Source organism: Sardina pilchardus, chromosome 24 (genome assembly GCF_963854185.1).
Source record: "Sardina pilchardus chromosome 24, fSarPil1.1, whole genome shotgun sequence".
NCBI classification, from domain to species: Eukaryota; Metazoa; Chordata; class Actinopteri; order Clupeiformes; family Clupeidae; genus Sardina; species Sardina pilchardus.
The window spans coordinates 24,118,854-24,146,075 of record NC_085017.1 but is presented as its reverse complement, the minus strand read 5'-3'; the positions used below and the strand labels follow the sequence as shown (position 1 = coordinate 24,146,075).

The 27,222-nt window shown below is 45.8% G+C and overlaps 1 protein-coding gene across 1 annotated transcript; it reads left to right on the top strand.

Annotated features, from left to right (window-relative positions):
- Positions 1–3,131: 3,131 nt before the first annotated feature.
- kcng2 (potassium voltage-gated channel, subfamily G, member 2) lies at positions 3,132–27,222 on the top strand. Its single transcript, XM_062529125.1, has 4 exons — positions 3,132–3,470; positions 11,981–12,714; positions 12,844–13,030; positions 25,390–27,222. The coding sequence occupies exons 2-4, from the start codon at positions 12,092–12,094 to the stop codon at positions 26,248–26,250; spliced, it is 1,671 nt and encodes a 556-aa protein (XP_062385109.1). The 5' UTR covers positions 3,132–3,470; positions 11,981–12,091; the 3' UTR covers positions 26,251–27,222.

Here is a 27,222-nt window from a genome sequence, read left to right as displayed (position 1 = left end):
TCAATATGATGAGGGCAAGTGGGCAGAGGGGATAGTGATACAGTACTGTAAGTGTGGGGGTGAAAAAAATGTCAATGAGATTTGTGAAGTGACTGTACAGGGAAATTGACATTTAAGATTCAGTGTGAGAGAGGGGAGGATAAGTCATAGCTGTGTGTGTGTGTGTGTGTGTGTGTGTGTGTAATGTGACTGAACACTGTTAAATGATTCAGCTGTTATTATGCTGCATGTTCATATTTCTTTTCATCTCAGCTTTACACAGGCACACTCACAGCAGTGTGTTATCACGCACACACACACACACAACATGATGTGACATCTCAGAGCAGAGGGATGAGTCAGCCATGACTCTATCACACAGTCATGCACACAAACATGGACACACACACACACCAGTCTGGGTCAACAACAGAGCATTTTGAAAACTGAGCATGTCTGTGTACGTGTGTGTGTGTGTGTGTGTGTGTGCGCCTGTCTTCCCAGTGGCGGCCCCAGCACCTCCCTCTCATAAGTCTCTCTTGTCTGACACCAGTTCATCACTCAGCTCACGCTGGCTGTCGATCAACCCACCCCTTCACGCTGGCCGCTAATAGACTAGCCCTTTGAGTGTCTGACCACTCACCATGCCACCACAGCTCCCTTCCATCCATCCACGCTGTCCTCCCAGTTCAGCACGCCAAAGACTGGAGCTAAATCTGTGTGGTCGCTATACTGTTAAACACCTTTTTCATAGAATCATGCCACTGTGTTTCTCTCTCTCTATCTCTCTCTCTCTCTTTCTTTCTCTCTCTCTCTCTCACACTCTGTGTGTGTGTGTGTGTGTGTATTTTGAGCGCATAAAATTTGTTTGTGTGAGTGTGAAAATACAAGACTGGATTTCACGCGCCATGCTTTGTGTTCTGCGGTGTAATTGTTGTTGTTGTTGGCATATGGTACACAGTGTGTCCCAGCCTACCTCACTCACAGAGAAAGGGGAAAGAAACATAGACCACACGCACACACACCTGCACACACACGCACCTACACACACACATAAACACGCACACAAACACGCACATGCATACACACACACACACACACACACACACACACACACACACACACACACACACACACACACACACACACACACACACACACACACACACACACACACACACACACACACACACACACACACACACAGAGAGAGAGCTCTCCCATATTATACACACCTATATACACACCTCTCCCTGTATCTCTCTGCAGGTCTTTGACACTCATGACACACACGCAGAGTCCCATGCAGACAAATGGCTCCCAGTAGCTCCTCACTCATACGGCCGGCGCGGTCTGTCACGCAGACACAGGCGCATCAATATGAGTGCTCCTTCCCTAAAGATTCCGTCTGCTTTGGCTGATGAATTGCATCTCCTCTCTCTAGTGTGCTATAAATGACTTCATCAATAAAGCTCTGCCATGACCTGCTCCTGCCCAGGACCCACAGCAGGCACGTCTGCTGAACCTCTCTGATGTCTTTATCTCATGGTGTGTGTCCAGAACAGTCTCAGATCAAATGAAAGATTTGGATGGAAAGTTGTCTTCATCTCATTTTAGCCACACATTATGCATTCTTTGTTTTACTTGCCGTTTCTTTCAGATGTACTAATCTATGTTAATATGCTCTGCCATCCCAGGTGGTTCAAGGGAGATGCTGTCTTGCTGTTTTATACAATGACAACAAAGATACCTTTACTTGATCTCATGGTGCACCCAGGAAGATCTTAGACCACATGCAACGCTTAAGGATGTAAGCTGATGTTTATTTTTGTGTCTTACCATTTTGTTGTTCTTTGTCTCCCAATAAAACTCAAATTCAGATATTATGAATTACAAATATTATCCTCCAGTGGAGAATGGCTTCAGGCATTCTCCCTCATGTCAACTATAAACAAGGTCAAAGATCCACTTCATGACAGTGTGTGACATTAAAATGTAATCCTATGGTGTCAACTGTTATGAGCTTCAACACAATTTTATTCCACAGCCACAAAATACAGTGTAATCTAACCATACTTTTTTGTTTGGGTACTTTCCATTTTGTTTATCGGAAGGGCAGCTGGCACATTTATAATATCCTCGAGGCTAGGTCTGCACTAGCTTATCTGGTACTTTTTTTTTTTTACTATTTTAAGCCAAAACTTGATGGAATGGAATATAATGGAAACACTGACTTCAGTAAAAAATATATGTGCCTGCCCACTAACTAAAGCCCTGTAGACTACATCATCATAGAATTCTCCCCCAACAAATCAGTTGTGTCTCACCCTGGAAAGCCTGAGATTTTCACCGCTGTTCATATGCTGCTTATCTGATTCCAATCACAGACGGAGATCGGGACGCAACTGATATTGCTGCTCCATCTCTCACCTCAAGCTCCACTTCTTTGTTGAGTGTTTGGTTTAGACCGCTAGAAAAGGTCTATGGGGCTCCCTCCAGCGGGAGGAAGAGCTCGGTGGTCGAGTGATGCAAGGGGGTAAGTGTCAGACTGTGACTTGAGGCTTTTTGATGCAATGATTTTGGTCAGACAATGCGCCGAGATTGATGTTTCTGGAGATATAGGTTACACTCTAACTTGAGCATTCTGTGGGCATTGGTGTGTCAGGGAGATAAATAAATACACTAGGTCAACTGAATAATAATTAACCAAGTCTCCACTGGTCAACCGCCAATTGTGAAATTTTTGGCCTAGCCAGGTTCCATTTAAGCTTTAGGTTATTTTACTATAATTCAATATTTAGGTCATATCATTTTATTTTTCATTTCATTTGAATATCTAAATTTAGCTTTCGATATGCGATCCAAAATTTAGGTTAGAAATTTGACCAAATGTAACACTATTAATGCTTAAAACATTCAAAGATGTCTGTCTGGGAGGTTTTTAGACAAGCTGTTTTTCTCCGTAAGCACTGTTCTTGGACGTGTTGTCACCGCGCGCAACCTCTTCTTCCCCAACTGGCCCAACTAGTCCAATCAATTTGCGCAAACTGACAATCGAGGTGAAACTGGTGCGTGCGGCTCCGCTGTTGAGGATGTGAGGAACGACTACACCCTTGTTCCAGTCAACTGTAAGAGCTGAGCGATATCCGCCTGTTTCTATCACTCTTTCCTGGTGGGATGTTATGCTGATTTGTATGTAGCCTATTTCCTCCCTTTAAACGTTTGACAGCCGGCTCACGACGACTGTGGTCAAAAACCGTAACTTGAGGAAGGCGTGAAACTTGCTCTCCCTCCTTCGCCTCTGTCTGCGTCTGTATGGAAGAAACCTGCGGAGTAAAGACAGACTATGCTCACCTGATTGGGGTGATGAGGATTCGTGAACGATATGTAGGATCGATGGAGTCGTCTCTGTTCTCTTTTTCATTTTTTGCATGTTGAGCATCGACATGTAAAGAAGTTTCTTTTCAATGGGTTTACGCCAGACACAGCGGGTGAGTTGCAGATTTGGTAGGCTATGAATATTCACCTTAAGTTTGAGAATACCACAATTTTCTGTTTGTTGTGAGGCGGTTCGCCTCTTCAAAAATTTAAGTGAAAGACCATCACTGCGTTCTTGAGTTGCTCATAATATAGGCTATTGTGGCTATATTTGATCAAAATCAATACCGTGGTGACATGAAATAAGAATGTTTTGCGTTCATTTGTATAGTTCAGCAACCTTTTTGCAAGGCAAGCATATTTACTCTACCGGCAGTCTTTTCTCTCAACATACTATTTGGCTATACTATCCTATATTGTGCACATTATAACTGCGAAATAAAATCAGACTAACATTTCCCATTGGTAAGAGTAGCTGATTATCTAGAGCTAATTTCTGTGTTTTCGAAGTTCAACATTTTGATCAGCGGCATGTTGCGCAGACATGTTAACCAAGAAAGATGAAAGATATTCACAGTTCTGCAAAAGATTGTTTCGCGTCAGATAACAACAACTTGTGTGTCTTCCCACGCGACCTTCTTTATGCAGTCTTCAGATGTGGTCCTAGAAAAAATGCAAATGTATTGTGGGGAGAAATGCATTGGTTTTGGTTCAAAACAGAGAAGGTCCTAACGGTATAACCTGCTGGGTTGTTATTTCAAGTGCGTTGAGGACATGGTGATGCAAAATGTACGCACTGTTTGTGTTTAGTCTGTTAGAAATGAAATGCAATGTACACGTGCTGGTAAATAGGCTTGGCCTGGTGGCAAATTGTGCATAAGTTATTGAGCATTGTACTTAATAGAGGAAAATCCAGACCATCTCAGAGTTGAAGCAACACCTAGAAGTGTAACCCCCTTAGGGCCAGTCTACAGCAGTAGCCAATACACAGTACATGAGTTGGAGGCTATTTGTAGTCTGGCCAGAGATACAATCATCTGTACCCTGGGAAATTAGCTACCCGAACATCCCTCACCAGCCATTGCAGTGAACCAAACAATCTCTAGGCAATCATTTGTGGATGAATTGCAGCATATGTCTTTGATTATGTTTGGCAGATTATTGCTCTTCTGACCCTTTGTGTCAGTGTGTCCATGTTAACAAAATTACAGTTTATACCTTCAGGCCCTCAACCTGATGTAGTCTACCCGTCATTGTACCTCTTTACTGATTCATGGATTGCCTGAATTGTAATTATGCCTTGTGTAGTGTTACTCTTGACTGAGCCCCAGTCCTTTTGCATGTTGAACCATTAAATCAAGTTTTAAAGTCCCTTCATCACCTGCTCATTTTTCCATCTATTACCTTCAGCTTTGTGCGCTTGAGTTATTTCTGAAATGCAAGATAAGTTTGAGAGAGAGAGAGCAAGCTTTCTCCTCGGGTCCTCACCGACTTGGTACAGTATATTAACATTCATGAAGAACACCGACTCAAGTATGTCTCAGATTTGGTGAGCAGTTTATTGTGCACAAGCATCCAATACACGCACTGACACTTCCTGATAGACTGCATTATGGGTGGGCACATAACAGGGTACCCCCCTGTTGGTAACACATACCCATACATCAGGTATGCCACTTCTGAAGACCCAGCTCTTCAGAGAACATCTCCTCTCGTAGCTCTAACTTACAACTAGTTTTGCCGATCCTAGACTTACCACCTGACTATAACTGGCAAGAAAGGAAATAACATTCCCCAAGACGACACGCTCATAATCACCACAGCTGACACTTACTGTAGGAACACTCGGTCATATTTGTAAACATAGCACCTTTTCAATCACACAGTCCTGAACGCACTGCACCCTGGGAACATTCATTCATAAACACGTATCTCTGCTTATTTATCCCCTGACAATCCGCATGCATGTTAAAATATTCTAGTTTTATGAGATCAAAAAATATATGCACTAAGCATATTCAGCAGCACTATTCTGATTTCTGGATGATTTTGCAGGGGAAATTATTCAGTTGATCAATCTGCAATTACTTTGCTTGAAAAAAAAAAAAAAAAGACCAGAAACGTTGCACAGCCATACGCAAGTCATACAGGGTTTGATAAAGCAGTTTTCAAAACACCAAAATGTCAAACAAGGCTCTGATGTGTCAGCAGCAAGACACATCTTCCCGCCGTGTCATGAAAAGTCAATCTGCTGAGTCACCACAGCATCACCTAAGTCATTAGACGTCTGCCATCACAGGCACACAGAAAGGTCACTGGAGCTGTTTGGTGGACACCGCATAGCCAAGGTGGCCACAGATGTCACCTTGTTTTTATTCTCCCATGGCATGACGCTCTGGAGAGGATTTCATTTCCATCCATCTTTACCGTGCCCTTTGCCCTTTCTTCCAGAGCATTTCCCAGCCTGGCTCAAATAATCCCTGACCCCCTTAGTGAACTGTTTGTAGCGTCTACTAATGAGCTTTGTTTTCTGGAGTAGTCAAAACACTAATTGTGCAGAGCTACTATTGCTGTTATTTTCTAGCATCTCTCTCGTTATTAATCCCAAATTGCTGGGGATTATTGTCTGGCATGGCACCTGCTGGTAGGGAGTAGTGGTGATGATAATAGGAAAGATCTTCATTGGATATCGAGTTGTAACAATGAACACTGCTGTCATGGACTCAGAGGAGACCTGTGGTACCAATGAGTAAAGTGAAGAAGCAAGGAGAAGAAGAAGGAGTCTTTTAGGCCTTCCAATGCAAAGAATGGTCAGAGTGATCTCAGATTAGTTCAGTAAATTCATTTACATTTCTTTGTTTTGACTCACTCTATGATGAGCAGTCACTTTTCATATCGTTCGGATTGATGACACACCCCTAATCTCAATCAAATCTGATTGTGCTGCATGCTTCCAGACTCTAATGAATCCAGGGACTCTCATGAATGAATGAGACGATCATGATTCAGCAATAATCATGGGGGAAATGGTGGTGACACAGCCATCTGTTTCATTATATAACACTTCTGTGCATATGAAGTTTGCAACAGATGATATTTTACTGTGTGTCAGGAATGCTCAGTCTTCATCCTGGGGCTCCCAGCTGCATCCGAGAACTCAACACTTTTGGTGTTCTTGGTGTTCAGGTGCCCCCATGGAGTCTCAGCATAAGGTGACCAGATGTCCGAGACCAAAACCGGGGACATAATCCCAAATATGTGGGGGGAAAAAGGGGACATTTTCAGTTTGACTATCAATCTGACTGAAATACATACAAGTTTTATCTTTAAAAAACGGGGACATACAGTATACAGTAGGTAGTTTTTCTGTATTTTCCCGGGGTCAGGCAACCAAAAACAGGGACTGAAACCTGGGACGTCTGGCCACCCTATCTCAGCAGCAGTGTCAGTGTTAGTGGCCTCACATTAGTACCTTAATAAAAGGAGGTTTGGAACCGAGGGCACATCTCCAAACTCCAGCATGTGTCTTTTTTTAGCACAGAAGTAGGCTCTGGTGTTTATGGCTCCTGTGGTTAGTTGAGGTAATTTCTTTCTGAACGACATGCCTAATAGTTGATGATTATGCCTGGAAAAGTACGAGTCTGGAGGAAGCCAATTTAAGCAGACGTGAGCCTCCATTCACTTTCGCGAGGCTGCCTTCCGGTTTCATTACCTGCAGACCTTTCCATCATAATCAGAGCATTAATTCAGGAATTAAAGTTTGTTAAATTGCCCTGGCACTTGGAAGTGTGAAAGTTTTGAAGCGTGATTTAAAGTTGTTTTTCTAAAAGGAGGTCACAATGCAAAGCTGAGAGTGGGATTCCATTAAGAGGCTGTGATGCATAAAACGCTTAGAACCTTCTGGACCTTGAGTAAAATCCGGACAAATTGAATGACTTTACACGGTAGTTCCGTTGTGCATCTTTGGCATGGTTTGTTAGTAATGCTTGTAAACTTCCTCTTTAAGTCATATAAAAGCCTAATAGCCCTGTGTGACTTTTAAAAACTGCCGTGATCTTTTATTAGGCTGCTCTCTTATGCCAGTTTCAGTAATCTTGAATAAGCTTTTCAGCCAGTTCAGGACATCTGTTTAGATTACATTGTTGTATGTATGCATCACCTATGTAAGTATTTACAGAACAACCTACTGCTCACTCTTGCAGCAACATACTGTAGCATCTGTCTCTCATCATCATTGTATTAGCATTGGAGTCCAGGACCAATTGGTGCCATTAATCAATGTCATTCCTAGGTAGATGTGTACACTGGGGGGTCGTTCACATATGTGTGTGTGCTTTGGTTCTGTAACCATCACATAGGCCTACTCAATACAACCATAGTTCACCTGAATGGGGATGCTATGCAGGTGGTGGTGTATCTTTGAGCCTGCTGGTTTCCAGTTAGCTTGTAGGCTATAATAACTTAGGTTTATAGGGAAATGCAGTAAATTGTTGGTTGGGTCTTGGATATTATCATACTGTCATTACCAGTGCTGGTAAGCTTCTCTTGTCTGCATTTTAATAGGACTACAGTGAAGGGATACTTGACGAGCAGGTTGGGAAACAGATCCATGTCACACGATCAACACATGCCTTGGTCTCACAATTCTGTCATTGCAAAATTGCACATGCTGTTGTAGCACAATGGATGGACAGCAGAGGGAGTGTGTGTGTTTGTGTGTGTGTGTGTGTGTGTGTGCGTGGCGCGGCGCGGCGCATGTCCCTGTGGAACTGCATTGTGCAGCATCAGCGTCATCCTGATCTCATTTCTGCCATTCCAAAGCCTCTCATTATCCATTCTGCTCTTTGGTGTGATCCTATGTAGCATTCATTACTATATCCACCCCACCCCACCCCATGTGTTAAAACAATATACACTGTGCATTAATGCCTATAAGAAAAGAACGCTCTCAAAGAACTGTGGTGTCCAGTCAGCTATTGCTTTATATCAATGGGCCAATTGCATCTACTGATAACAGCCTTAGGAAGCCTTAGGGATCTCTTAGTGCCATTTTATTCAGTGATTGGTCTCACTTCTGTGTCCCTCTCGGGTGAAGGGCTTAGTCGGATAAGCTGTGTGTCTCAGAGGCGGTGATAAGATGAGCTCTGAGGCCCATGGACTTGGGTAGAGTCCCTCAAGAGACAGTCAGGAAGCAAGACAGACCTCACAGCGAGTGAGGCTGATACTGCAGTCTCTGTTTTGCTGTTTTGTCTGCGTTGCTGTTCCCATCTTCGTGCTGTGATTCCGATGCTTGGTGTCAGGTTAGATAGTGTGTGGTGGTGCAGGTGGTTTGAAAAAGAACCTGTTTAGATGCTGTTTGTAGATTGTAGTTACACTAGACTTCAGCTTAAGTTTCGTTTTTCCTTCATGGGCTCACTTTTAGTAAGAGGAGAATGTTCTTACTTTCCACATATTTGAGCTTCAGTGCATGTGTGGTGAAATCTGTTATAATGTTAGCTTTTGTTAAAAACAACAACAAAAAAAACAACAAAAGCAGAGAGTAGCACTGTGATTATGATCACTGTAAATATTAGCCTGTAATTTGTTGGTATGAACATAATTTGGGTGGATTTACTTATTTTGGCCACAACAACAACAACAACAGCAAAAATACAAAATTCCCTGTACCATTTACAGAGTTGTTTTCTGCTGTAAACACACAGCCATATTTTTATATTGGTTAATATAATAACCCAAATGATTTTGCAAGTCTCTATTTATGCACGGATAATGATGCAATTCTGAAACCAAAACAGAAAGAGAATGAACACATCTCTCCACTGTATTAGCCGGCTCAGCTGAAAGAGTGAAATCAAACTACACCAATCAGTCGACCCAGAGCAAGGTTCGGGTCTAACTTCAAAAAAGGCCTTAAGGTCTTGGAGACAAAGAATTTTTTGACTCCATCTCCTCTGCAATGGGCAATACATCAAATGGAACATGTATAATTTGTTTGACTGTCTGATCTCTCCCTCCCTCCTTCCCTCTCTCTCTCTCTCTCTCTCTCTGTCTCTTCCTCTCTCTCTGGCTGCTGTGTCCCAGCAGTAAATTGCACTCAAGGCAAAATGATGTTCCCACATGCGAGGGTTTTGGCTCTCGTTCCTGTTGCTCTGTAATCTGTTGCCATTAGCGCTGGCTTTTTGGCTCTACCGCCGGCCGGCTCCCTAACTGCTGATGATGACTGTTAGCGCAAGCTTCTCACCAGTTGCTTCCCCGTAATGGATTCTGAATCACTATCGATCAATATTTTATGAAAAAAGGGAAAAAGTTGGTCTGACATGTTGGACAAGGACAGATCAAAAAAAAGAAACACAGTGAAGTCATCAATATTCTCTCAGACTTTTAATGACATGCCTAAATAGACATTTAGCTTACTTTAAAATGCATTTGAAATGTTTCAAATTGATCCCTCGGGACTGATTGCATCATATGATTTCTTTTCATCAGCATCGGCATGAGGAAGTGTGTGTCTGATGCGTATCCCTTTCCCCCCGCATCGCAGAGCTGTTTATGTCCCATCATCACAATGTCTCCCTCAAGAGCAACTAAAGTCACGAGGGGTTCTTCGGTGATGGAGAGCACTCTTTGTTCCACAGAGACCTGTCTGTGCTGCCTTCATACAAGCTCATTGAGTTTGCTGTGTGATCTCGATAGTGCTGTAAATGAATCATTTATCGGCATGCAGGGAGAGCCAGATCGTGGCATTTTAGATCATTTTTGAATGTCTTTTGATTCCAGTTCACAATGGGCACTGACATGTATTTTTAAAATGGCTTCAGATGTGACTGTAGTGCTGAGACTAGACTCTCACTCTCTGAAAAATGGTGCTCTCTAGAAATGAAGTGGTTGAGTTACCATACCGACCTGTATATAAATTTATCCGAGTGAACCAATTTTTTACAGCACTACATTTCAGGCTTGTTTACATACAGCATGTGAAAAAAAGTGTAAACGCACACCAAAAAATGAGGTGCAGGCAACTAATAGACGTAGTAAGGAGAGAGAGATGCCGCACACTCCGAGTTTTTAGAAAGACTATTTATTGCGGTAACGTTTCGGCCAACGGCCTTCTTCAGATCGCATAACCATGCGATCTGAAGAAGGCCGTTGGCCGAAACGTTACCGCAATAAATAGTCTTTCTAAAAACTCGGAGTGTGCGGTACCTTGTTTACATACAGCCACTGATGCCTCTGCACACCTTGTCAGTGGTGTTCCTGAGATCATCGGGTACAGTATCTCAGTTTTTTTGACCTCAGGCCTTTTGAGCTGGAGGATCCGCCATCCTCCAGGTCACCTAGCTGAGGCAGATGCATCTCCACCAGCAGCCTTCAAGTGATATGGTATGGAGGTCGCTGTAAGGTCGTTCGTGAATACTCTAATGGGTATTTGCTGTTGAGGTGAATCCATAAGGCAAGCTGTTGTGTACAGCTGTTGTGTGGGTTGGCAGCAAACCGAGATATAAGCAACAATACGATAAAGAGAGAAACTATAAGGAAATTAGAATATATTCACTTGTGCTGCCCCCTTGCAAGTCTGGAAGTTAATGTATTGTAGTCAACAAAACAGCAATAAAACAGTGTAGCATAAATTTTAGAAAGGGTCATAAAAATGTGCAGTGCTCCTTAAGTGTTTCCACTCCAAGACACACACTGATGAGTTTAAAGAGCCCTGAATAATGTTCCAGCAAATGTAAAGAGCTGTACAGAGTTCATATGCACTGTGAATGCAACAGCTTGGCCGCCATATTTGTTTGCCCAAATTGAGCCCGGTGGCCTCAGAGTGATGAGCATCCACTCTCCTCTGTTCCCTCCAGGATGTAGGCGCCTCACCCCATGATCCTCCTACAAATGAGCTTCCACTGCGCTCACCATTTAAACTACTCGGTATTTATTTTGGATTAGTGGACCGTATGAAGCAATCGTTTTAAAGCAAAGTGTCTCATTTAGAGATGCAGTGGTGGGTTCGGCATGAAAAAACAAATTAATTACTTTTTCGTTCTCCCCCTATTGCGGATTAGGCTGTGCCTTTTCTTGGATTTTTTCTGTGCCTTTAGATGAATGCTAACAATGGTTTGACGAAGACCCCTGACAACTTACTTTGACAAAGGAAAATCAAAATGTGGGCCTAGGCCTTTAGGTATCAGCACTTTAGAGATCCTCGTGTTCCTTGAATTCTGCATGCACAGATGTGACAAACATCATAATGTCGTCACAAACTGACATTCACTGTTGGCTCAGAAAGAGGTGAGATCATTGCTCAGCAGTAACGCCCACTGTGTCTCTGTTATGTGATTTTGATTCATTTTTGCTCTGAATAAATAACATTAAAATTCAGCTCTTCAGTATTTCTTCAGATGGACATGAGAAATGTGTTGAAAAGCTTTGAATTCATAATGTACCATATTCAGCAGGAAATTGCCTGCTCTTCCAATCGTGCAATGTTTGTAGGTTATTTCATCATTGATTTGGTTTCAGTTATCTATTTTTGGTTTATTTATTTACTTTTTGCTGGCTTTGAATTTAATGTAAATGTCATCCTTTGCTCATCCTCCTCCTCTTCCTCTCTCCTCTTCCTCTCTCCTAGGGAATACCTCTGCTTCTGGAAGAGTGACCTAGCTGTCCTCATTCCCCCTGACCTTTCACCTCACAGGGCGGGGACCCTAACCCCCCCGCCCGGCCCAGCCAAGCTGCGGAGATGTACCAGGAAGTGGCCCTCCTGGCTGGCAGCTCCGAGCGCCAGTTCACCACCTTCCACTTCAACCCCCTGGAGGGCACCCAGGAGGCTAGCGCCAGGAAGGGCGTCTTCTACAAGCGCGTCCAGCTGCTCCGGCCCGACCCCGAGTCCTCGCTGCCCCCGCGGGTGGACAGCCTGGCCCCCAGCGCCGCCGCCGCCGCCGTCTCTCCGCCGGCCACCGCCGACGACGACACGCCGGCCATCATCAACGTGGGCGGCATCCGCTACCGCATCCCGTGGTCCACGCTGGACGAGTTCCCGCTGACGCGCCTGTGCAAGCTGCGCGGCTGCAGCAACGCCGAGGAGCTGCTGGACGTCTGCGACGACTACGACGTCGCCCGCAACGAGTTCTTCTTCGACCGCTCGCCGGCCGCCTTCCGCGCCATCGTCACCTTCCTGGCGGCGGGCAAGCTGCGCCTCCTGCGCGAGATGTGCGCGCTCTCCTTCCACGAGGAGCTGCTCTACTGGGGCGTGGAGGAGCAGCGCCTGGAGTGGTGCTGCCTGCGCAAGCTGCGCCTCCGCCAGGAGGAGCACCGCGAGCAGCTGCGCCGCGACGAGGAGGAGGCCGAGCTCGCCTCCCCGCAGTCCTGCGACGAGGAGCCGCACACGGGCAGCGGCGGAGGAGGAGGTGGAGGAGGAGGTGGAGGAGGTGGGGGCAGCGGGAGCAGCAGCAGGGGAGGAGGAGGAGGAGGAGGAGGAGGAGGAGGTGGGAGCGGGTCGGCGACGCAGGAGGAGACGCGCATGGCCTGCTGCATGCGTAAGCTGAGGGACATGGTGGAGAACCCGCACTCGGGCCTGCCGGGGAAGATCTTCGCCTGCCTGTCCGTGGTGTTCGTGGCCATCACCGCCGTCACGCTCTGCGTCAGCACCATGCCCGACATGAGGGCCGAGGAGGAGCGGGTGAGTGAACGAGAGAGAGAGGGAGGGAGAGAGGGAGGGAGAGGGAGAGAGAGAAAGAGAGAGAGAGAGATGGAAGGAAGGATGGAGGAAGAAAGGATGGAAGGAAGGAAGAGAGGGATGGAGGAGGAGGGATGGAAGGAGGGAGGAAGGGAGGAAGGGATGGAGAGGTCCGGTGAGCAGATGGGGAAGAGAGATCAAGTGAACACTCAACTAACAAAGTGAATTAATGGGGATGTCAGTGTGTGACTCAGAGGAGATAAAAAAAAACAAAATGCATGAGCCACTAAATGAATAAATCAGTAGGCGGAGGGACGGACTGAATGATCAGATGACATTGATTCACACACACACACAGTGAATAAATGTTATTTACATACTAGTGGCGTTCAGACTGAATATGCATCCAGTGAATAAGAGAGCCCAGCGGAACAATTTGGGGGAATGATGGTGAAGCTACTGAGAACAATGCAATAAGATAAGTGGTCGCAGGGACGGTCCATCAACCGTTCTGTCAAACTGTTCTAGAGGATCTTGGATAGTGGTGGTGGTGTTGGTTTATCAAAAGAACAAAAGCAAGCGTGAGTTGTGACAGTGTATGAGTATGCAGGGACAGCCACAGGCAGCCACAGGCATCCGCAGTCGGGCGGTGTGCCGTTTCCCAGGGGTGCAGTGCTGGGCAGGTGAACAGCCTCAGTTCCATTCACAGGCTCACAGATTAGCATCACTGAGATATTCACCGTCACTGTGGTTGTGAGTAAACCGGCGACAAACTTCTTGCATATTTACAACAAATGGAGAACTTTCGGGCATTTTGGCATGCTTGTGTGCGTGTGTGTGTTTGTGGTGTTTGTGTGTGTGTGAATATGTGTATGTGTATGTGTGAGTGTGAGTGTGAGTGTGTGTGTACATGTGCGTGTTTGTGTTTGTGTGTGTGTGTCTGTGTCTGTGTGTGTGTGTTTTATATTCTGAATAGGAGTTGATGTACTCCATATGCTGTATGCTCTCTATGCATGTTGATGAGGTTGGTGTCTGAGCGTAGCAGAGTCTAAACTGCATCCACTTTGGCAAAATATTCTCATCTAATATTCCCTGTGTTTCTATGTGTATGCGCACTTGTGTATTTTTCACTGTGTGTGTGTGTGTGTGTGTGTGTCTGATAAAGTGACTGAGGGATTCTCTTTGCAGCTGGCCTGAGCTCTAGACAGGAGTGACATCCTCAGCCAAGGGACAACTCATAGCCAGGTCTATGAATACTAAAACACAGGAGTTGCTCAATACACACTCACCCACACACACATACATACACGCACACATACACACACACACACACACACACACACACACACACACACACACACACACACACACACACACACACACACGCACGCACGCACGCACACACACACACACACACACACACACACACACACACACACACACACACACACACACACACACACACACACACACACACACACACACACACACACACACACGCACAGTGTCAGACTTGCACATCAGCTCATTTTACTATATTTTGCTTTCTGCTTGCTTCTCTGTTTGTGTCTCTCCACTCTTTGCTCGTGTGCCAAACACTCTATTGCTGTGAGAGTGTTAAATATGCAACTCATAAAATATGAATGCATGTGGAAAAATTATATAAAAACAACGGCTCCTGCGCATAACTTCAGAAACCCATTATGTATGCTTTCAAAAGGCACACTGTTCCAACAGCTGTAGGGGGCCAAGTCCAACAATCCATAAATCTTACTGTGCTAAACACTGATTTGTGGTGCCTCGCGTTTCACCGCAATACTTTTAATATTTTCACAGCCATTACCCAAAGAATGACGGAATTAACAAACGATTTCAATGACACTGTGGGACATAGCTTTTTCTAAGGCTACCACATAATTTATTCGCGATAGAAGAAATTATATGCTGAACTGCCAAACGTATTCTCCAGATTGCTACTAAATGTCCATAAATGTCCATTAAATATGCAACCTCTCTTAATGATCAGCATGTCTGACATGCTGCAACAGTCTTGTTGACATTTAATTACTGTAGAGGGGCGTTGTTCGTCCACACGGGACCACAGGCCTTTGTGCCTTATGCTCTGACTCCTCTCCCCTTAGTCCTGTCTCCCCCATGTCAGCTCCTGGAGAGGGCCAAGGAAGAGGGCTGGCAGCAAATCTAACAGTCAAAGAGCTGCTTAGAGCGGGGAGGAGTAGAAGGGTGCAGTAGGGAGAGAGAGGATGGGTGGTGGTGGTGGTGTTGGTGGTGGTGGTGGGGAAGGTGGTGTGCAGGAAGCACCAAAACTTCAAAGTGTCAGGCTCTTTGGAGTGCAGCCGAGGGAAGGGAAGGGAAGGGAAGGGAAGAGAAGGTGCTGCTCTCCGGGGCCGGAGCCATTCATCTCCAATTAACCTGCAGCCCAGAGAGACAGGCCCTCTGGGGAGGCACAGCACCGCTCACAGGCTCTGGGTCATGAAGGTGCAGATGTGTGTGTGTGTGTGTGTGTGTGTGTGTGTGTGCGTGCGTGCGTATGTGCGTACGTGCGTGCGTGCGTGTGTGTGTGTGTGTGTGTGTGTGCGTTTGTGCGTGTGTGGTGAGAGATGCCAGAGAAGCCTGGAGGCCAGAAGTAGGAGGTAAAGCGATGGGAGTTTCACTGATCTTTACGCTCTCAGCAAGGTACTCAAAATTAGCCCCGTGAAACCTCTACCTGCAATGAAGTGCTAATAAAATGTGGGGTGATATTTAAGTAAATCACACAAATAGGGAAGTGCAATCTAATTTAACTAATGACCTACAATCAATAATCCTCTTTATTATTCGGATCTGGAGACGCTTATTATGACCGCCATGGAAATCAGTTACTTTCTGCAGAAGAACTTTACAACCATTGCGCCTAAGATTATGCCATTTTTTTGTGGTATGCTGGTCTCAAGGAGACGTGTCGACCTACTTTGGTGGCTGTCGCCAAAGTGTACTGTTTCTGTTGCTACAGACTTGTCTCAGTGAAGCAATGCACATATGTTTGTCGTCGCACACATTCACACACATGTACACACACACACATGTGGACACACATGCATACACACACACACACAGATGCAGTTCAGACTGCTGTATTGTATTGTTTAACTCTCCTTGAGTCACCAAGGGGAGAAGATGTACAGTAAGACTGTTGACAGTTGCAAGGAGTTACAGGAGTAAGGGATGGAATCAGTGGACTTGGGAAGCATTATGCAGTACTTTAATTCAAAATGATGGGGATTGAACATAAACCTCTTGCTAATGTAGGATTATCTGTTTCAATAACATTTTCAGTGACTGCTAATTTGATTCAGGGGTGTTGGCCATGCACCCTGTTGAGATAGAGATTCCTGCTGCCCCTCAGCAGGAGCTGGTGTAGTCACACTGTAAAGTGGGGTATTTTTTAAAGTATATTTTTTGGGCTTTTTGCCTTTACTTGTATGGGCTGTGGAGAGAGACAGGAAGCAAGTGGGAGAGAGAGATGGGGTGGGATTGGGAAATGACCGCAGGTCGGATTCGAACCTGAGTCCCCATGGGCACTCGGACACATACATGGCACAAGCACTGTAGCCTGTTGCGCCACAGCGCCCCTCTAAAGTGAGGTAATTTGACTCACAATCCCATTTACAAAAGAGTCAGGATGCTGTGTAAAATGTAAATAAAAATGGAATGTGCTGATTTGCATATCCTGTAAGGCCACATTAAACTACATAGAGAACATATCAAATGTTTAAACTGACAAATGTCAAAAATATAAACTCATTTATTTTGAGTTAATGCGGCAACACATAAGTTGGGACGAGGACAACCAAACAGTAGGCTGGAAGAGTTGTGTAATTCTAAAAAAGCACAAGGAGGAACATAACTAATTAAGTTTATATTTCAGAACTAATTAAGTTAATTGGCAGCATGATTGGGTATTAAGCGAGCATCCCGAGAGGGAGATTTGATGTTTACAAAGAATTACAGGAGTAGAGGAGGAGAGCGCTACATCTCGTTGCTAATAACCGCATCATGGGGAAATGCTGAGGAGGCAAATTATGGTAACAGGCCTGATAGAGTTCAAGCGTGGTGCCTGAATTCAGGCTTGAGTTCGGCCATATACGATATCAAGAAAGGATATTCTCTATATTGTCTTTGAATGTATTTGATAATTTCAGCCCCAGATCATTTCCTGTCTATCAGCCATGTGCTAACCTGGAGGTGATTTCAGGTGGTTTTGATGTGTCCATTGACTGTGATACTTGAGTTGGTTTGACTTGTAAAACTTGATTGAGGAGTGTAGGCTATGTCTCACCAAAAGAAAATCATACCACCATATCAAACCACCATACTGTGTTTGACTGTAACGGTTTCCTCTTGATTAACTTTGGAAATAGATGCAATGCAAAAGTGATACAAATACAATAGGTCCACTGTAGAGGACAGTGGTGTGCTGGATGTATTGGCTAGCTGCATCAGCTGTTCCCTTGTACGTCATCTGCACCAACAGCTTGAGTGGGCTTCTGTAATGGCGAGTGATTAGCCTACTCCTCTCCTCGCTAAATCATTTCAAATCACTTTAGTCACCACGGCTTGAAGTCATTGACGTGGAGCCAGGCACTACAGTAGATACATGGCTGGATAAATGACTGGTTAGATTGGGTTGGACTCTCTCTGCAGGGACAATTTCATTTTGCGGTGCAGTTCATGTGAGGATGTAGTATGTTATTGTGTGCCTGATTGACAGGACGCCCAGTCACTGGAAGCTCACTGGTGGCCTCTTAACGAGTTTTACATAATGAACTGACTGGACATTTGACATGCAAATGCTGACCCAAGAGTGAAACGCAGCAATCAACTGGTCTGACATCGATTATAAGTACATTCAGATGATATGGATGGTGCGTAAGTGTTTTCTGGTCATGGTATATTTTCCTTTTGCGGGAAGCTAAGAGCGGCTCCATCGAGTCGAAGCTATTTGAACAGTGATTGCTGGGTGGTATTAAAGTACCATTTCTGAAGAGAGTGGGCTTGCTTTCTCTGACTCATGAATAAAGCATCCACATCGTTCTGACACTGAATAGCCCTCGCTGCTATTGTAAATTTGCCGGTTCTCAACTAGTTCATTTTCAGCATGAGCGGGTCAGGCGGATGAACGACTCTGTGTGATTGGCCAAATGTGGTCAACCACACTGGCGTTGTGATTTAAATGAGAGGGGCAGGCAGAGTAATGACCGCCGCAACCCCTGTGACCCCCATCTCATGGATGAGGCTTCAGTTTTGACCAGAGCGCACCTGCGTCTTCATCACGTTCGCTGTGTGGCTGTGAAAAGTCAAACAAATGACAACGCTAGAGTAGCGAATGCAGGCCGGTGGTGTCTAGAGGGTGACATTCTGAGTAACTGCGCTAGGTGAGACCTACAGTACAGTAATTTCCTGTGTATTAGCCGCATTGTGTATAAACCGTAGGACAATGTTTTATGGAAGTTAAAAAAAACACAACCATATTGATACCATATTAACTGCCCCCGTGTATTAACCTCATAGCTGAAGAAATTTAGCAAAATCGATGTATAAACCACGGCTTATAGTTCGGAAATGACGGTACCTGTCTGTCTTTTAGGCATAAATTAGATCATCGGAGAGAACTGAAGAATGTATAATACAGTTTTGGCTGTATACAGACTGGTGCTCCTTCTCTTCCTGGTCCTTCCTGCTTCCTCACTCTCACCACCAGCCTCCCTGGCTAACTGAGCACATTAATCAGCGCTCCTCTTTATGCAATTTTTAGCATTTCGGGTTTCAGAATGGCGTCTCCTTTCTCTATAAATGTCTTGAAATGTATGAGCTCTGTCTCTTTTAAAAAATATGAGATATACCTCAGCTCCTCATGAAATATCTAACTAACAGGTGGGACACAGTGGAGGTGAAGGCCTGTGACAAACTCTGTCGCAAGTGAGAAGAGAAAGAAATTAATTTTTAAAAAAAAACTAAGAAAGAGGTTTGACAGGAAAGAGTAATTATAGAGTGAGGAAATGTCATTGTTTTTAGTTGTTTTTAGTTAAATACATTTTGTCCTCATAAATCTTAGGTCCTTCAGGTGCCGTTTCTGAGTGTGTGTGTGTGTGTGTGTGTGTGTGTGTGTGTTTTTTTTTTTTTACAGCAGTCCACGAGGTACCTGTTGGGGTGAATGAGACCCAAAGCACTGATGAACATGATTAACGTAATTATGTTACTCCAGATCCTGAGCACTAATCAAATCACAGGCAGCTGTCTGTGACACTCCGTATCATTCTGTAGTGCTTTTTCTAACGAGCTTTGTAACAAGTGGATCATCATTCTGGTCATAGAAAACCTGCTATTCATGAGCAGTAAAACTTACAATTCATGCTGGAAGCAGCGCCGGCGGTGTTCCGCAGCACATACTGTATCTCTCTGACTCAGGCTCTCTGACTCTCCTTGGTACTTCCCTCGGGTGATGAGAAACTGAGGTGTCATGACAAATCCCACTTTGCTGTCCATGTGTCATCCCTCCTAGTTTCAGATGATAGTCAACTTGCTTTTCAGTGAGGGGAAGGTGAAGGGGAGTGATATCAGAGGCTCTGGTTCTCCTCCCCACCATATCAGGGCTGTAAGCCACAGTACAAGTGAGGGATTTGTTTGCTGTTCTTGTACTCACACTTAGTCACATTTGAATGGAAAATACTCTCCAGGCATAGAACAGGTGATCAGAAATTTACATCGGCTGTATTGGTATTGGTAACGCTGGGAACACAGTTTATTAGTTCAGTGCACATTACACATCTCCTGCCTACACACCTCCTGCCTACATACACAAACACACACACACACGTTTGTGCATTGACGGTTGACGGTGACACAGCACATCAAAGAAAAAACGGAAAAGGTCTTCTTGACACAAAGCTCTTGTCCTTGAGCATTTGTATGAAACTGTGTGTGTGTGTTTGTGTGTCTGTGTGTCTGTGTGTGTGTGTGTTCAAGGGGGGGGGGGGGGGGGGGGAGTAGAAGGCTTAGAATTACAAAGTCAAAGCTGTTGAGAGAAAACGGGGAGAAGAAATAATGCGAGGATCCGATGCATATGGATAAAACACACGGAAGAAAAGTGTGTACAGACGGAGACACAGAGAGGAAGAGAGAGAACGGGTTTCTCTTTTTATCCACATACACAGTTCACCCAACCTTGCAGAGAGGGTGGAGAGAGGAAAATTCAGGTCTTGTGCAAGCAGATACACACACACACACACACACACACACACACACACAGACAGACATACTAACACATTTATTGTCCTCAGAGAATATCCCTCAAACATATTTACGGAGCAGCCTTTTTTTGCCGGGACCTTGTTTACTGACATGCTGTGAAATATCATTTCTGGCTCTTTGGTGTCTCAGTGGCATGCGGCGAGGACAATGGAGAGCGAACATTGACAACGCTAAAAGCGTATCCTAACAGCACCCCCGCCAGCATTTCAAAAGTCTATTTCCCCCGTGCACCACTCTCACCTCACCCGGTGAATGCCCCCCCCCCCTGTAGAATGACTATAGGCCCCGGCAACCCAGGAAGTGACAGACAGGCCGCTAATAAGGGGCGTCGAACGAGTGGCGAAAATTTCCCCCGCACCTCCTCCTCCTCCTCCGAGCAAAAGAGTTTTGGACTTGACAGCAACGTCTGTTGGGGAGGGGGAGAGGAATCGATAGCCATCAACGCTCCAGCGGAGCTGTGAGACGAGACGACGAGACAGACTCACCTGAACAACAGCCAAGCGGAAGGAACAAAACAAAACAAAACCCAAAACGGTTCCCCCCGGTGCAATACAGGCCTCTGTGGTTGGCCCATGTACGGTCCGCTGGGTTCAGTCAGAGGTTTAAACTGTTCAGTCGTTTTTTTTTTTTGAAGGGAAAGATTGAACTAATATCGGTGGCACAACGAAATAGACGAGGGTAACGGAGCAGAAAGGATCCGACTTTTTCCAGGGCTGAAGAGATTTAGGATGTGTGTGGAAAAAGAGGTTCAATCTCCCACATGTTTTGGTTGAAATGGATCAATCCCGCCTGGCACTTGCCTTCATAGACTGCTCCAAAATAGCCTGAATGAGCCTGGGAGGCAGAGGCAGAGGCAGAGGGTGGAATAAAACCGCGGATGGAGTGGTGGGATGGTGCACCTGGGATGCAGAGACAATGGGGCTGCATCTTTATCTCTTTCTCAAAAAGACTATCTCATTCCATACACAATCCACTCTCTAGGTAGGATAACCGAGCTCACTGTGCTGTTTGAGAACATATCGTAATGCAGGTTCCATTCCCGGTCTATCAGTATGATGGTACAGGCATAGTTAGCCAATCCACTTATTACAGACTATTAATTATTAAGAAGTTCGTGGTATATTGGATAAGGCAGTTTGTCTCTGTCAATTCACTAATCAGTATACATTTTCTTGCCACCTGACATTTCCTACAGTATCTACAGATCTGGCGTGCCACTGACTTCATATAGCAAGCGTCCGTTCTACTACAGTACATTTGTAAAAGAAGTGGCATCTGAAATATCCCACAAGATTTATTCTTCTTCTCCTAACACAAACAAGTGCTTGGGGCTAAGCGCATTTATTGACTTTGGAATTTATTTATTTAAGACTGTTATTTATTTATGTCTGTGTTGTTTTTAATGGTTAGTTAGGATAATGTCAGATGAATGGTTCAGTGATTTAATTATACGGATGTCAGATTCCGGAATAATCCATGACATTCTGAAGACCGCTTTATTGTTTTTTTCTGTTCTCCTCATCAGTTAGCTGACAGTAATTAAAACAATGTTAGGGCAAGCATGAGGCGCACATATTTATCATTCCAGTATCTCCGACTCTGCAGAGGCCAACGCAGTACACAGTGCTGTCAATCACACCTTCAAACATCACAACAAAAGTGTCACAAAATCAAGCCAAATAGATATTAATCAGTGGATATATTATGCTAATAGAATAGCCACAGGACACATGGATGACATTTTGCCTCTGGCTCTTTTCTATTTTCACTTCAGTCCTGTCTGATTTTCTGCACAATGCGTGTGGACTAGGATGTGGAGTCAATGCTAAAATATGTCTCTCGCTCTCCTTACACACACACACACACACACACACACACACACACACACACACACACACACACACAGATAGAGAGACAGAGATTGAGAGAGAGTCAGTAAAACAGTGCAGCCAGTGACTAGTTTGGGTAAATAAGTGGAATAAAATGACTGAATGGTGATACCCTGAGCCTCTCTCCCTCACTGTACCGCTTCTTTCTCTTTCCCTTTCCTCCTCTCCATCCCTCCCTGAAGGTTTTTCATCCTCCCTTTATCTCCCTCTGTGCCTGTCTCTCTCCACGTGTGTGTGTGTGTGTGAGTGTGTGTGTGTGTGTGTGTGTGTGTGTGCGCATAGGAAAAAAAGCTAGCTCAGCAGGGGTGGTGGTGGTGAGCTGATCCGTTTGTGTGAATCACGCCCACTCAAGCAGCGCTCGGAGATCAAAGGTCTCTTGTCTCAGTCTGCTGTGGCTCGCTCCGAACGCCGCCACCACCCCGCATCCGCCCCGCATCCGCCCCGCATCCGCCCCGCATCCGCCCCACGTCGGGGAGAGAGGAGGAGGAGGAGGGTCGGAGGTGTCCGGCGCAGCAGGACGGATAATTGCGTGTTTTTAATTTGATGCGCAGTGTTTTTACACGCAGAGTCAGGGAAAGATCAACATTGGGGGGAGGGGGAGAGAGAGAGAGAGGGAGAGAGAGAGTGAGAGAGGGGGGGGAGAGAGAGAGGAGAAAAAAAGAATGAGAGAGAGAATATGAATTGAATTGTCAGCCTCCTGTCAAAAGAGAGCAGTAGCACAGTGACATTTTGCAGGATGGAGCTAATGGCCTCCCATAAAAGATGTTCATGCATATCTCACACACACACACACACACACACACACACACACACACACACACACACACAGTAAAAGGAGTAAATCAATTCCCTTGCTGTTTGTAAATACTGTATGCTACAATTGTGGGGGAAAAAACATGATATGGAATTTAAGATGCAGCTGCCAGCTGTGCATCATCTAATGTCCACATCATCACACACCAATCCTAACCCCCATAACTCCCATAGGTTAACTCCCATAGGTTTCACTGAGCGAGAGAGAGAGAGAGAGAGAGAGATTTTGTGTGGCTCACACACTCAGATCCCAGATCAGAGGCTCATGGCGTCCACTGCACTGCTGCTTCTTTCTAGTCTGGCTATCGTCATACTGAGCTCAGTCTTTTAAGATTGTCTGGGGAGGCTTGCGCTTTGTTTCTACTGCACAAGAGGCGTGATCAATGGGCATAGTTCAAATGACTCTGTACGCTCGGATAGTCCTTCAACTAATCAGACCGATGATTCGGGTGTGCCTGGTGGATAAGCCAGTTTGCGATTGGACCCAGCAAACGTGGACAGGAAGCAGGAGAGGTAGATGTGCAGGTTTCCAGCCTGAGCTGCAGGGCCAAGTCCAAAAACGGCGGGCAGATCAGGCTGGTCTTTTCTAGCCTATTCCTTCTTTCTTTAGCGTGAATTCCACATCATCACAAACCAAACTCCTATAACTCCCATAGGTGTCACTGAGCTTGAGAGAGAGACTTTTCTCGCCTTATATTCAACACATTGGACAAGAAATGCTTAAGATCCAGAATTGCCCAAGGGATATCACTGGGCACTCTCTCTAATCTCATTGAGCTACCCCTTGGCAACAAGAAACAGCAACCCCCCCCCCCCCCCCCCCAAAAAAAAAAAACACTACAATTTTAACCAACTAAACCAGGTTCACCTAAATTATGGCATTTGGCTGCCAGACTACTAGGCAGCGGAGACAGCAGGCAGTTGCCTTCCGTTTTGGACTGGCGCTTTGTGTGGCTCACACACTCAGATCCCAGATCAGTGGCTCATGGCTCTCGCTGCACTGCTGCTTCTTCCTTTAGAGTGAATTGGATTCTGAGGTCAGTGGTTTACTGCGTTTGCTTTTCCTCCCAAATCAAACTTCCTGCTTGCACCCTTTTAGGCCTAAGTGGACTCAAGTTCCGACAGCTTGACACTGGACACATCGCCATGGTTACATCAACGACCCAGCAGTCTTCCTCTGGAGACCTCCAGCAACAACAAAATAAAGTCCTGCAAGCATCACGCTCGCATATCAAATATTCATGCCGTCCATTTTCAGAGAGTGCGCAACTCAGTAAATGGGTGCGGTTTACGTTAATGACTGAAATGAGACATTAGCAGCCGTTTCCGTGTTCCCCATTTATTGCTCGGAGAAAAAAAGAATGTCCTCCTCTAGCTTCAGCTCATTAGCCAGGCTCTTCAGTGGAGACCGAAGGCAGAATCTGATCGTTTGCTTTAGTCTAGCCCTTTTGTGGAATTAATGAATCAGGGAACTTCTCCTGTTACGCTGTTCAAACATCTTCATTAAGTTTCACTGCAGTAAAAGGAAGGCCCATGAGGATCATTTCATTTCGAATGCTGCTTCTTTTTTTTTTTTGTAGACCATCTAATCCGTTAAATTAATAGATGAGTCCACAGAGTTTAGTTTTAGCAGAGCAAAAATAATGCACCAGAACATGCTAAGCCCCCCATTAACCAGTGGCCACTGAGAGGGATGTAATGGCTGCATGGACTAAGGGAATGTACAGTATGTGTGATGTGTAAAATATTCCACAGCTATCATGTCTGTTACTGCTGTTCCAGAGATTTTACCCTGAGGGAGTTCTCTCATCTCTCAGCTCACTGTCTCTATGATGTTCCACTCTTTTATCGTGTGTCTTCCCTCGTTCTTTCTCTTCTCTCTGTCTGTCTGTGTATCTGTCTGTCGTTTTTTTTCTGTGCCTACATCCCTTTGTTTCTGTCTCTCTTTCTCCCTGTTGATCTCTCTCTCTCCCTCCCTCCTTTTTTTGTCTTCTATTTTGTCTTCTATCTTCTATTGTCTCCCCTCCTACTCTGTCTATCTACATGTATGTACAGTATCTGTCTGTCTGTCGTTCTTTTTTCTGGGCCTTTGTTTCTGTCCTTCTCTCTTTCTCCCTACTGATCTCTCTTTTCTCTCTCTCTCCCTCCTTTTTTGTCTTCTATTTTGTCTTCTATCTTCTATTGTCTCCCCTCCTACTCTGTCTATCTACATGTATGCATCTGTCTGTCTGTCGTTCTTTTTTCTGTGCCTTTGTTTCAGTCCTTCTCTCTTTCTCCTTACTGATCTCTCTTTTTTTTCTCTCTCTCTCTCTCTCCTTTTTTGTGTCTTCTCTTCTGGTCTCTTCCCCTCAGGGCGAGTGCTCGCAGCGCTGCTTCAACATCTTCGTGCTGGAGACGGTGTGCGTGGGCTGGTTCTCGCTGGAGTTCCTGCTGCGCTTCATCCAGACGCAGAGCAAGTGCGGCTTCCTGCGCACGCCGCTCAACGTCATCGACGTGGTGGCCATCCTGCCCTACTACGTCACGCTCATCGTGGACGCGCTGTCGCCCGCGGGCCAGAACGGCGAGCGGCCCGCCGGCTCGGGCAACAACTACCTGGAGAAGGTGGGCCTGGTCCTCCGGGTGCTGCGTGCGCTGCGGATCTTCTACGTGATGCGGCTGGCGCGCCACTCGCTCGGGCTGCAGACGCTGGGCCTGACGGTGCGGCGGTGCACGCGCGAGTTCGGCCTGCTGCTGCTCTTCCTCTGCGTGGCCATGGCGCTCTTCTCGCCGCTCGTCTTCCTGGCCGAGAGCGAGCTGGGCGCCGCGCAGGAGTTCACCAGCATCCCGGGCAGCTACTGGTGGGCCGTCATCTCCATGACCACGGTGGGCTACGGCGACATGGTGCCGCGCTCCATCCCCGGCCAGGTGGTGGCGCTGTCCAGCATCCTGAGCGGCATCCTGCTCATGGCCTTCCCCGTCACCTCCATCTTCCACACCTTCTCGCGCTCCTACCTGGAGCTCAAGGAGGAGCAGATGCGGGCCTCGCGCCAGCGGCCCGACGCGCACGACAGCACCAAGTCGCAGAACAGCGAGGACTCGCAGGACACGGACCGCTCGTACCCCATGACCACCGCTGCCGCCGCCCAGGCCTCCGTGGCCGCGCTGCACCGCCGCTCCATCGCCGTCATGGCAACGCAGAGGCCGGAGGACGTAAAGAGGGCGGAGAAGACCTGAGAGGTGGAGTAAAAGACAGGGTGTGGCTGTGGACTGTCTCCTTTAAAAGAAAAGAAAGAAAGAAGGAAAGAAAGAAAAAAAGAGAGAAGAGATAGAAAAAAAACTGCAGTAATTTATGAGGGTGTGTGATCTTTCACGGAGCTGGAGTGTAACTTGGGAATAGTCCAACACAGTAGCTGCAAGCAACTTTTGAAGCAGGGAATGAATTTTTAAACGGCTGGAATCGAGAACTACAGTAGTATTTTTCCTGGGCTGGTGAGACAGTGATGATTGATCAACAGTACAGTACATGGCCCCTGCTGCCAGCTTTTAACTAGTGTTTGGGGCAGACTCTTCTCACAGAAGTAATCACGAGGAAGCCATGTTCCCTTTTCTCTTGTTTTGTTGGACTAATGAAAAAGGAGAAGCTGGATGCAGTACCACCTTGTGGCTTTTATTTCGTTTTTTTATCGACAGGAAATGAGACGAAATATTGCTTGTTTTCAGTTTTTTTCCCTTTCATTTCCTTTCCTTATTTTTTACCAGAGTATTTCTAATCCCACTGCAAAAATCCTTTAAACTGATGAGGGCTCGTAGCAGGAGAGACAGAGGCAACCAGTGCACTTAAAAACGTGGAGTTGGGGCGGTCTGTTCAGTCCGTGATGTCCGTCTGTGTTCCTGCACGCCTATTAGCCTTGCCAGTGCTCCGGGACGAAGAGAGTGAGGAGGCTGGAATGGGGGAGGATGTGCAAATGGTGGAGGTGCATTTCTCTGTGTGTCTCTCTGCAGAGAAGACAAAACGTATTCAACTATCTGCCTGTACCATTAGTGGAACCCATCCCACAATAGCCAAGTCACCCTCCTTGTTCCCGTCCTGCACAGCAGCCCAGTTTTGATATGGGCCTGAATCCCTTACCCAGTCTCTTGTATGGCTTGCTTCTAGACTCCTTAGACTCAGGATTTGCTGGTTTCAATAAACACGGTGAAGCATTA